The sequence below is a fragment of the Myotis myotis genome, unplaced genomic scaffold (assembly GCF_014108235.1).
Source record: "Myotis myotis isolate mMyoMyo1 unplaced genomic scaffold, mMyoMyo1.p scaffold_m19_p_14, whole genome shotgun sequence".
Taxonomy (NCBI): domain Eukaryota; kingdom Metazoa; phylum Chordata; class Mammalia; order Chiroptera; family Vespertilionidae; genus Myotis; species Myotis myotis.
Window position 1 is genome coordinate 39485554 of NW_023416318.1, and position 13023 is coordinate 39498576.

Consider the following 13023-nt stretch of genomic DNA (forward strand, 5'->3'; position numbering starts at 1 on the left):
CATAACTTGATTTATGATTATACAGCAGTTGAAAAGATATATGCAGAGAAGTTTTCCTGCCAGTTCAGTGGAAGATAAATACCATCGGTGCATCAGTAGAACTATCCTTGGCAAATAACTATTATCCAGCTCTCCATTGTCATCTGTTAAAAAATAAAATGAGATGCGGGGTGAGGCGGTAATAGTACTACTCTTCTCTTTTCTTAATATCAGTAGAGAAACATTAGTGTCGAAAATTTCTCATAGACTCAATTATCATTTTCCTCCTACTTCTGCTGCTATTTTCTTGCAAGTTAAGTGGGTAGGTTTCACCCTTACTCTGGTGTAGGGCTGCCAGAATTTAGCAAATGAAAATCCAGGACCTTTAGTTAAATCTGAAATAAGGTCAATAATTTCCTAATATAAGTATATCCCATGCATTATTTAGGACATACTTATACTAAAACTGTGGTTTATCTGAAATTCAAATTTCACTGATCATCCTGTATTTTATCTGGCAACCCTATTCTGGTTTAGCTTTTTCCTATAAAATCAATTCAACAAACAACGCCAGTGTGACTCTATTGTGGTAAAGAGTAATCCAAAGTGCTGAGGTAGATCCATAAACATAAGCATACAGCTGTACAGTCTATCTATAACCCAGGAGGAGATGTAAGACACAGATGCAAATAGAGAATGAGCAGATTGTGCTACCCTCACTTGTCTAAGCCAAAGACCAAGAAGTGGCCACAGCAGCATATGCCATGTGCTATATGAAAGTTACAAAGAACTGTGGGAGGGTGCAATCCTAACAGGGGAGATTAGGAATGGTATTATGAACATTGGAGATGATATCTGAAATGAACCCTGAAGCAGAATTTCAGTGAAAGGGGTATGATAAAGGCATGCAGGTAGAAAGGTGCAGAGAATGTTCCAGAATAATTATACAGACAGCATGGCTAGTGTATTATCTGTGGGCAGTAAAGGGAAGGAAATGCAAAGAGCAGTGATACTGGGGAGACAGACTGGGGTCAATCAAAAGGCCTTACTAGGTAGCACCAAGATATGAAGATTGAATTCTGCTCTTCAGCAACACTTGGCTCTGACTAGGAGGAAGTGATAGTATCAAGAGATACGAAGGGGAGACAAGACTCATACCAAACATCTCAATGCAAGTGCTCAGCAGTTCGTCTAATGTTGCTGCTTTCCCAAGTCCGCTGGACCCCATGGTTATTTAGCCGTTGTCAAAAAACTAGAGACATTTTCAGCATCATGCAGACCATCTCCATAATCACGCAAGTTGGTGATGTTTGTGCCTCGTGCTGGTCTCTGTCCTTAGTGATACTTCAAGGCTCTAAAGAAACAAAAAGGAAGTTATCAGACCAGAGCTCAGACCCCATAAAAGCATCACTTTCCTACCCAAAAAGCTAATTGCTTTCATCAACTGTATCTTTCTACAGGAAAAGTATCAACCGCGATGATGGCAAAATGTTTGCTAAGCTATCCCTTATCATGTATGATGTTCTGAGACCACAGAGATGTTCTCTATTAAATACCATCCCATTTTGCAGCTGAAATTTTGGGGGAAACATTTTACTCATGTTCTCAAGTGACAAAACATCCAAGGATATTATAAACACTACTTAGTTTAATATTATGAGTATATAGAGGAAGATAAATTTTAAATTACAAATATATTTATGAGCATTATACTCAGTGATCATATAAAAGTTGAGAAATCTTATTTGCCTAAGTTCTCCAATAGTAACACTATTATATTTTCCTTTTCTTAAAATTAAAAAATTTCAATTATAGTTGACATACAATATAATATTAGTTTCAGGTGTACAACGTAGTGATTAGACATGTATATACCTTGTGAAGTGATCACTCAGGTAAGTCTGGTACCCATCTGACAACACACATAGTTATTAAAATAATATTGACTATATTCCCTTTGCTGTATTGACTGTACATCCCTGTGATTGTTTTTACAACTGGCAACTTTTACCCCTTAATCCCTTCCCCTTTTTCACCCATTCCCCTAATCTCCCTCACACATGGCTACCATCAAAAATGTCCTCTGTATCTATGAGTTTGGTTCTGTTTTGTTTGTTCATTTTATTTATTTTTTAGATTCTACATATAAATGAAATCATAGGGTATTTGTCTTTCTCTGTTAACTTATTTCACTTAGCATAATCATCTCTAGGTCCATCATGCTGTCACAAAAGGTAAAGTTTCATTAGGGCTGAGCAATATTCCATCAACACTACTATTAGTAGTAGTAAAAATACAATCTATTAAACACCCACATTACATACCAGGCATTATACCAAATTCTTTACATATATTTACAACTTGAACTTCATAATATTACTGTCAGGTAGTTAATTATTATTCTCAGTTTACAGATGAGGTCATGGGATTCACAGAGTTTCAGCTACTTGTCCAAAACCACACAATTATTTTGAAGGCCTAGAATCAGGACTCTATTATAAAATCAAGCTTTTGGGTTTCTTTTTTTATCTTTTTACTATTCACCCCAGTATGGTTATCATAAACTCTCATAATTTTGCCCCTAATATGATGTGAAAATATCACCCTTCCACACCATCTCAGAAAGAGGCTATAAACTGATTCTCCGTTGCAGAGATGAGGAGAAAAATGTGGCCCTGACAGCTGTCTCACTTCACAGCACTGTCACGGGGAACACGGGATTGGAAAAAACCTCTCAGAACTGCTTCTGCTGAAAGGATCCCTGTTGGGGGCATTCCATCATTTTCTTTTTACAGAGTGACTTCTGGAAGCCAGGTCCGCATCCAGGTGTCACCATGATGTAACATAATTACCCACATTGGACAGTTTTGTAGGTAAATGTGGCCCTTGGGGCGTCATTTTATGAACTGCTTGAAGTCAAGACCTAATTTACTACTGAAATTTATTTATGCAACGGATAATCATTGAGTATCCGACATGTTCAAGGCCTGGGCAAGGCATTGAGGCTGAGAAGAGGACAAATCACTGTCCCTTCCCTGCTTTCAGTGGGCTCATAGTCAATTTCAGTAAGCAAACACGTGAGAAATAGGGGGGGGGGGGAATCACTGTCCATATGAACGGTTGTACTAAGTCAATGGGATCACCAAAAGGGGACATTGGAGAGCGTCTGTTCACCAGGCATGTAACTCTGGAGAAAACTTGTTTACTGTGTATTGTTTTTGTGTAAGAACCATATTCTTGTGCGCTGAAGGTACCACTCTTAGAGCATAAAAAGTAGGGTTATTTCACATGTGCAATGAAATATAACAGACACGCTGAATCAATATTCTCCCACTTCGGCTGCTCAAATGATTTGAGAAAGGGGAATATTAAAGTTGCCTGGAACCCACCCTCTTACATTTATTAACCAAGTTACCTTACAGGAGGCCTTTCCTGACCACCCAGTTAAAACAACACCTCTTTCTCCATGCCCAGCTCCCACCTGGCATGCTCGACCTTACTTCCTGGATTTATTTTTCTTCTTAACATGTATCTGCAAATGGCATATGATATATTTTACTTGTTTATTTGGGTTTTAAAAAATTTTTCTCGAACACTATAAACATATTCCAGGAACTTGGGGATTTCTGTGGTTTTTTCCCCCTCCTAGTATATTCCCCAACTCCTACATTTTTTGCCTCTGACATGGAAGCCACTCAAAAAAGCATGTGCTAAGTTAAGGAATGAGTGAATGAATAGATAAAGAAATTAATAAAAGAAAAATTATAAAACGTTTGATTTTGAATACGTATATATTTGCTTGAATGTGTAACTATAAATTTTAAGAGGTCATTTTTTAGTTTGTTTTACTAACTTAAATCAGGTTTTAGCAAACATCAGTAGGACTCACTAGGATCTGCCTAAATTTATAAAATGCACTTGGTACCTCTTCCAGGACATTTGGGGGCAGCACTTCTCTGATTTCCCTAATCTCTGTCAACCCCATTAAGAGTAAAGATTGGATAATTGACAAGTTTGGTTACCTCTGTGTATATACAGGCATTTTTTAAATCTTATGAACTCTTGTTGCTGAATATTAGATTTATTACTTAGAACCAAACAGCTTAGTTTCTCGGGTTAAATCCAAAGTTATTCCACCAAGCTGTATGGAGAAGTTGTTGACCTTCCACAAGGGGTTAGAAATAACCTGGTACCAAAATCCTGTCACCATGTTCGGAGTTATATTTGTGATCTGCAAAGAAGCCAGCCCAGGAGAGCCAGGTGGGCTGGGCTATCCCGTTACAATCTGTTTCTATACTCAGTAGATGTGTCTGTGTCCCTGTTTAGATTCTGTTGCCTGCACTTGTACCTGAGATCTCATGTCACATATGTGGATACTATTATCTACTACTGCTTTTTCAAAAGTAAAGCTCCTTTATTGTAAAAGCAATATACATGCATCATTTAAAATAGACAATAAGAAAGAAAAGAGAAAAAAGTTATCCATTATCTCACCATCCAAAGATAACTCTTGTTTAATATCATGACATGTTTCCGTTGGTTTTTCCAGGGATAATTGTTTTGTAGAGCTTCTTGCTTCATTTACAATAGTTTCAAGAAATACCTACCTATTGGCTTCACACAGATTTCCAGGTCTGAATGAATTTTAATGGCAGTTATCATCATTGGAAATTGCATTGGGAACGTAGTGTGTAGTACTGGCTTATTCAATAAATAGTAAGTATTTTGGAGAACCTGATAAAAGAACAGAAAAAAAATTCCTCAGACAGAGTTAAATAATAGAAACCCAAAAGAATTCACCTTGTGTTAAAGCATTTCCAAAAACCTTGAAATATAGGTGATTTTTGAGATTTCTTTTGTCTAAACTTCATCCATAAATTTAATTAAAAAAGAGAAAACTTTCAAAATAGTTACTTTGTGACTTGATATTTCAAAAGTCAAGCATTTTTTTAAAAAAAATCCAGTCTATTAAAAACCTTAAAATGTTGCAAAACCGAAATTTATACACATAGTATAAAATAGTACTTTAGTCCAAGTGACTTCTATCAGTGGATTACTCATTGAGAATTCCCAAACACAGACTTTGGGATGTTAGTAAACCTCTAAAACACTTTGTTGTGCTGATCCTCAGACTCTGGCTCTAAATCACTCCTGGCTGTCTCAACGTGAATGTCAATGCTATTTTAGTCCAGGTTGTTTAGTCTCCCAGTGGCTTAGGGGTTGCTTTAATGTTGATAGTGCTCTCCGGCTGCAATGGAAATGGCTGCTCCCCAGCAGAGACATGTTCTCACAGGTCTGGAAAGGACACAATAAGCCAGAATTTCCCCAAGGATTGCATCATCTATCCTATATAATAAAGAGGTAATATGCAAATTGACCATCACTCAAACACAAGATGGCCACCCCCATGTGGGCACAAGATGGCCACCACAAGATGGCCAGCAGGGGAGGGCAGTTGGGGGCGACCAGACCTGCAGGAGAGGACAGTTGGGAGGGACCCAGGCCTGCAGGGGAGGGTAGTTGGGGGGGACCAGGCCTGCAGGGGAGGGCAGTTGGGGGTGACCAAACCTGCAGGGGAGGGCAGTTGGGGGGGACCCAGGCCAGCAGGGGAGGGCAGTTAGAGGCAATCGGCTGGCAGGGAAGCAGTTAGGCATCAATCAGGCTGGCAGGGGAGTGGTTAGGGGGTGATCAGGCTGGCAGGCAGAAGCAGTTAGGGCAATCAGGCAGGCAGGCAGGCAGGTGAGCAGTTGGGAGCCAGCAGTCCTGGATTGTGGGAGGGATGTCCGACTGCCCATTTAGGCCCGATCTGAGAGGCCCCAGATTGTAGAGGGTGCAGGCTGGCTGGGCTGAGGGACACACATCCCCCACCCTGTGCATGAATTTCATGCACCGGGCCTCTAGTGTATATATATAAAAGCCTAAGTGACCATTAGGACCGAACGATCAGAAGGACCGGTCAACTGGTTGCTATGATGCGCACTGACCACCAGAGGGCAGGAACTCAATGCAGGAGCTGCCTCCTGGTGGTCAGTGTGCTCTCACAGCAGGAGCACTGCTCAGCCAGAAGCCAGGTTCATGACTGTCGAGTGCAGCTGCGGCAGCTGGAGCTTCTCCCGCCTCCACGGCAGCACTACTGAATGGCAGTGGTGGCGGTGGTGGTGGTGGTGGCGGCAGCGGCATCAGTGGCAGGTGCAGCAGGGCCGGGATGAGCGGCAGCAGAGCTGCACTTGGCCTGGCTGAGGGTCTCGTTGGCCGCCTGCCGCTTCGGCACTGCTACATCCCTGAGGGGTCCTGGATTGCGAGAAGGTGTGCAGGCCAGGCTGAGGGACCCCACCCATGCACATATCTGTGCTCCAGGCCTCTAGTTTCTAATAAAGAAGTTCTCACTTCAAAAGGGCAACAGAGTTCTGTTGGGTGTGATTTCCAGAAGCCATGATGTGTTTGTGCAGTAAAAAGACTTTCATTAACATGACTGGTGAAGACACTTTCTTCAAAAAATCCCTTGTGATGTTGCCTAGGACAACAAGGAGTGTGCTCCCAATTTTAGAAATAGTGAAGAGGAGCCCATTCCATGCAGCTATCTATTAACAGAGAGAAATTAGCACCCAGGTTCTTTTTAAATTTATTTTTTGTTAACCCTCACCCGAGGATATTTTCCCATTGATTTTTTAGAGAGCATGGCGGGGATTAGGTAGGGAGAGGATAGAGAGAGAAACATGGATGTGAGAGAGATGCATTGATTGGTTGCCTCCTGCATGTGCCCCATCTGGGGCTGGTGATGGAACTTGCAACAGAGGTACATGCCTTTGACCGGAAATCGAACCCGAGACCATTTTGTGTGTGGGCCAATTGAGCACGCTGGCCAGGGTGAATTAGCACCTCCGGCTCTTTACTCAGAATGTTTAGAGGTCTAAAAAATTGAATTTCGACATAAAGTTAACTAAATAGTGAAAGTTTTAATTACCTCTGCGTATAATGCTATTAACGCTGCTTAGTGTATTAGATTGCTTAAGGAGTTAGTGGGGTAGCATAAAATGTACCTACCATGTGGCCTGCAAAACACTGTGTGCTCATCCGCACTACCTCTTCCTTTCTAGTATTTGGAGGCTTTTAAGTTGAGGATTTAGTTACAGTAGAGGATTTATGTGTCAAAGTGACAGGAAGAGAGATGGTAGGTTAGAGAAGGGAAAGGGAAATAGAAGAATAAATATCGTGACACTAGAACATCCAGTAGTGGGGCAGGTGGGCTCATCAGCAATGGAATTCCATTCCTGAAAGTTCTCCTGCCAAAGTAAGGTAATGATTGTCAGAGATGCTATAGACTAAATTCCCAGACAGTGTCTAGGAAGCATGCCAAAATGACAGCAAAGGTTCCTCCTGGCTCTGTGCTTGCAGAATTTATCAGGTGACATATTATATCTAATAAGCATTCAACAAATGGTTTTGAAGTGATGTTGGCCGTATTAGAACTTCCAAAGATTATCTTGTCTAAAGCATTATTTCTATTCCAAGAAAACAAACAACTCCCCCAAACCCCTGAAAACTCTTTTCCTCCCAATGGCAGATATACATAAATATTTTTATACATAAATGGCCATATATATATGTTAACATTCATATAACCTTCATATGGAGACAAGGTGTTTCTCTAAATGCCTAAATCCTTTGTGAAAGTGGGTAGTAAATATTACAAACCTTTAAGCCTTAAGGATTAATGACTAAGGTGTCATAGCATTTGTTATTCTGGCAACATTCAAGCTTAATCTCCCTTTCTAACCACAGACCTGAGATTTAAAAAGTTTTGTGATTATATTTTCTGAGACTCCATAGGAGAATCAAGACTATTGAGTTCAGTAAGAGAAATAACAAAACTCTGAAAGATAAATCATTTGACAAATACTTACTGTGAATCTATTAGACACCAATTACTAAGTAAGGCACTATAGTGGCTGGCAGAAGTTGGGGGTGAACAGGGAGAAAGCTAAATTGGTGAGCAAGACAGACACAATGCATGCCTTTATACTTTAGCAAAGAATTAAACAAGTAATTATAATAACGTATCTTATGAAGGGTTTGCCCACTAATTTAGTCTAGGAATCATAGTTCCCGCAAGGCAAGAATGGGTGGGGAGATGCCAATTAAGAAAAGTTGAAAGACATTTTGATTGGCTGAAGTATTGGCTGAAGTGGTGAGATATGAGACTAAATAGTCAATACAAGTAGCTCATGAACAGAATTGTAAGCTATATGAAGGAGTCTGGACTTTATCATTGTTTTAAAGGTGAGGAGAGCACATGATCATATTCGGATTTTTTAAAGATTCCCTCTAGCTGCAGTATAAAGAAGAGATTAGTAAAGACCTACACTAATGATGGGAAACCAACTAGTAGTCAATTATAGCCTTTCAGGCAAGAGATGATGGTTATCTAAACCAGACTGTGGCAATGGAGACAGAGATGCATGGCTGGTTATTGAATATATTTTGAAGATAGACCCAACAAGATTTGTTGATTTGTTTGCTATGGTGGAATGATAAGAAAGGAGGAAATCAAGGATGCTTTCCAGATTTCTAGCTAGACATTTGGTTGGGTTATGAAGTCATTTCATAACCCAACCAAAATTGCTAAATTGAGGGAAGGGAGAAGGAGTGGGAAGTTCATGGGAGGCGAATGATGAGTTCACTCTTGAACACCTTGAATTAGAGATGTCTAAGACATACAAGGGGTAATGTTGAGTTAGCATCTGCATACCTGTTACAGACTTCTGAGTTGACACACCTGAGTATGTGTAAGTGCAAAGAATCAGTGGAAAGGGAAATTTAAGGGACAGAAGAAAGATAATTTAATCTTTTAACAAGGCCCCTGAGAGGACAAGGGTGATGAACCCATACACAGGTGGTAGGATTTATCTGAGATAAAGCAGAGGGTCACCTCTTTTAATGTAACAACAGGAAAGAGAAAAATGGGTAAAGATATAAGATTTGTCCTCCTGACAGCAGAAAGTCAAGCAAGTTTCCGCCTAAGCAGAAACTTTTTAAATTTACTCTAAAAAGGAGGAGATAAGGTCATGTGGTAGAAGGTCTGATGGAGACAGGTCTGAAGTTTACCAAGAGGAGAAAAAATACAAAAGATATTGTGAAGAGCGGGACAAAGAAGCCAGAAGTATTGGGATTATTCCCATCCAGAGTAGAAGGCTAATGACTCTTCCTCTGGAGTCTGTTTGAAGGGAAGTTTAGTGTTCCTTGTTCCTTGGGTGACATCTTTTACGTGTGTCAGGTTTCTGAAATTATTTAAGGTAACTTTTCTTGGATAATTAATTCTTCTGTATGGGGCAGGCAATCCAGAGTTTTTGCTGTTATAGTCTAGTTTCCATAAGTATGAACACATGGTTTCCATAAGGAAGAAGCTCAGAGCTGAAGTATGGCTGGCATTCGTTAGGTGATTTCCTCAGAAGGGCCTGGGTCCCTGCTCCCACTTCACCTAGCTTTGCTTGAAATGGTGAAGAGAAAGACAGACACTACTGGAAGTGAAAAAATAAAGAAATCATTTACCTCCCACCCGTTGACTTGATCCAGAGCATTTCATTCTGGCAACTACAACCTCAGCCACCATTCCTTGATCTCCACCTTCCCAGCCAGGTTTTGTGTCTCTGCCCTACAACTCACCCTCTCTAAAGTCCTCATCTGTTGTCTTGAAAAAGGTCATAAATCACAAAATACATACTGTTTTTTCTCCTATGTACTCTCCACATTTGGTATTCTTTGCTTGTTTCTGCACTGATCTTGTTTCAATTTTAATTTCCCCTCTCATTTCTTTCAATGTCATCTCTAGTTCTCTCTATTTCTCTATTTTATGTCCTTTTTAAAAATTTTTTAAACCTCACCCAAATATATTTTTCCATTGATTTTTAAAGAGAGTGGAAGAGAGAGGGAAAGACAGAGAAAAACATCAGTGTGAGAGAAACCCATCAGTTGGTTGCCTCCTGCACACCCCGACCAGGGCCCAGGCCGGGCTGGAGCCTGCAACCAAGGTACGTGCCCTTGACTGAAATTGAACCTGGGACGCTTTGATCTGTAGGGTGATGCTCTATCCACTGAGCAAACCGGCTAGGGCTATCTAATGTTCTTTAATAAGTTACTTTTCTCAGCATGTTCTGTCACAGTCTCATTATCATCACTGTCAAAGTTGTTTCTATCACAAACCAAATGGAATAGTATGAACTTGGGAAGTGAGCCAAATGGTTACAGTAAAATTAAAATGCTGTAAACAGCTTGAAATGATGACTCAGAGAATAAGCTATTATTCCTGGATAGTGGAGCAATATCCCCCAAATTTAGTTAACAATTACAATATGTGGTAGCCCTGGATAATACTATATTTCTTAACTCTAAAAGTAATTTTTTTTTTCATTTTTGTCTTGGAAAGGTTTGTGAAATGAGGTTTTCCTTGGTTTTTAAATTTTTTTCCCCCTGCAAAGAGCATTTACTAAATCAATGAAGCATTAATAATCCATGTTATTCTAGATTTTAGAAAATGAAGAAATAATAGTCTCTACAAATACTACTTGCTGGTGGCATGTAATATGATAGACATCATGTTAGAAAAATTACCTTTATTATGTTAAAATCTTATAACACCCAGAAAACTAGGTATTATTCTGTTCATTTCAGGGATGAGCAAATTGAGGCCTACAGAAGTTAAATTACTTGTTCATATCGTGTTACTCATTTGCAAAGTCAGGTCCATCTGATTTTAAAGTTTAAGCTTTTTCCACCATCCACACACATTTTATCATTAGTAAGGCTTGCTTATTAGATCAATTTCTAGGCATCATCCAGAAGAAATTTTTACTAATGCCTGTGCTTGGCTTTTAAGCATTCAATCACAGGCCCTATTGTACGCAAATGAATAACCAGCATTATTACAGCAATCTTGGCAATTCAGGGATTCACTGGTACCAAATACTGAACAGAAAATAACCAGCTCACAAGACCTCCTTGCATTTTTTGGTTAACAATTAAGTACCAAAATTAGGCTGCATTTTATTTATTTTTTCTTGGTTACTGGGATTTAACATTGGCAACCAAACTAACATATTTACAGTGATTCTGACAGTCTTGAAGAGCTCTAGTAATAACTACCATGGAATTCCAAAGTCCTACCAAGGAAGTATTTTCCTAGAATCTGGCTGGATCTCAACATGGAAGAGAACCGAAGTATATACATATTAGACATTTGCAATCAGGTGGTTTCCAGATGGACAAATTCAACCTCATGGAAGATTATGACAGACTATGGCAACTTCAGTGTTCAAATTGTAAATAACACCCCAAAATAAAGCCCCAAACTACTTCAGCTCAGAAGTAGATGATGATGATGATGATGATGATGATGATGATGATGATGATGATGGAGGAGGAGATCTTTATGAGTGCTCCTGTGCCAGTCGCTGTGCTGAGCACTTTACCCAAAGAACCCTGGGTTTCCAGGCTCTGCCCCAGAAATCCAGCAATAAATAAAATGCAGTTAAACCATGTTACTTTAACTGTTACCAAAAAAATGCAAGGAGGCCTTATGAGATGAATTCTGAATTGGTTATTGACATCCGTTCAGTACTTGGTACCAGCACAAACATGCTCATGCTTTATGTGCCCACCATGAACAAGAGATCATTTTCAGTAACTGTCATAAGTAAATAAAACTCTTAGGCATCCTCCCACTGGGGCCAGATGACAATCTCAGAGGATAGAATCTACACAAAGAGGCTCCAAGGGAATGAGGACTATACAGCGAAAGCCCCTAAGAAGCAAGAGAATGTCAACAGAAGGCACAGCCTAAAGTACAAAATCTCTTTCTAATCTACCATTGCTGCATGCTAGGGGTGGAAGCTGCCTGTCTCCAAAAATACCAGGGAAGGATTTAAAATCCTGAGTTCTAAGTAGCTATGTAGGAATGCTGCAAGAAGCACTGACAATGAAAGATCGTTTTCAAAAGTATCTCCAAGCTCTCAGAGAAAAGTATTATTTGGGGAAAGGCCAGCGATTACTGAATATCAGTTAAATGTTAAGCACCGTGTATGGGCTGAGATGTAAAGGGCCCACCTCACCATATGGGCGACAGATTTCAAACTGGTTATTAAAAAACAGCGAGTCTGTTAAGTCCAGGGTCAGAGACACATGCCTGGGTGTCATGAGAGCGCAGAAATGGGACAGAATTCAACCAAAGAGATTTAGGGAGGCTTCCGGAAAGAGAAGACACCTGGGAGTATTAAGTTTTATGGATCACAAACAAATGGAAATGCCAGCTAAACTCAGTGCTGTCAGCCAGAGCAGTGGCCGGAATTATTAGAGCATGACTCCAGAATTGAGCATGAAATAGATGTCACCAAACTGCTACCAAAAAACTTATTCTCACAAGAAGAAAAGAATAAGAACACACAGAAGGTAATACTTAGAAGAAGTGCTGATGAAATGAGCACTTCACTATTGATAGTGATAAGCTTTAAAAGCTGAATTTCTTTCTTTTTAAAAAAATATATTTTTATTGATTTCAGAGAGGAAGGGAAAGGGAGATAGAGAAAGAAACATCAATGAGACAGAATCATCAATTGGCGGCCTTCTGCACGCCCCCTTCTGGGGTTCAAGTCCACAACCCACGCATGTGCCCTAACCCGGGAATCGAACCGTGATCTCCTGAGTTAATAGTTCAACACTCAACCACTGAGCAATACTGACCGGGCAAAAGCTAAATATCTTAAAGTATTTTAAGCTAATTTTTGTACACAAAGCTACTTGAACATATAATATTAATTTCCCTTTTATGGCACCATCTAAGTGAAAACATTTTAAATGTCTTCAGGACTCTTACGATGTGGTACAGTTTCAGTTATAAATTACTTCTGAAGCGGGAATTTGAAGTTAGACTTTTTATTGGAACCTATCAAAAGTAAAGTACAGGGCCCAGAAAGGTTTGGCTCAGTGGATAGAGTGTGGGCCTGCGGACTGAAGGGTCCGGGTTCTATTCCAGTCAAGGGCAAGTACCTCGGT

The 13023-nt window shown here is 39.9% G+C and overlaps 1 protein-coding gene across 8 annotated transcripts in view; it reads right to left on the minus strand.

Moving 5' to 3' along the window:
- Window positions 1–13023, minus strand: part of RASGRP3 (RAS guanyl releasing protein 3) — a 107375-nt gene that overhangs the window by 35711 nt on the left and 58641 nt on the right. For 4 of the 8 annotated variants that reach the window (XM_036334883.1, XM_036334888.1, XM_036334882.1 and 1 more), the window contains exons 2-4: window positions 4587–4713; window positions 1138–1333; window positions 41–143 (exon numbers count right to left, since the gene is read on the minus strand). In XM_036334883.1, coding sequence (XP_036190776.1) covers window positions 41–143; window positions 1138–1207 — 173 coding nt within the window. In that variant the 5' untranslated portion in view covers window positions 1208–1333; window positions 4587–4713. Of the gene's footprint in view, window positions 1–40; window positions 144–1137; window positions 1334–3394; window positions 3512–4473; window positions 4714–13023 lie in introns of those variants that run through there. The other 4 variants (XM_036334886.1, XM_036334887.1, XM_036334885.1 and 1 more) reach the window with 4 other exon arrangements.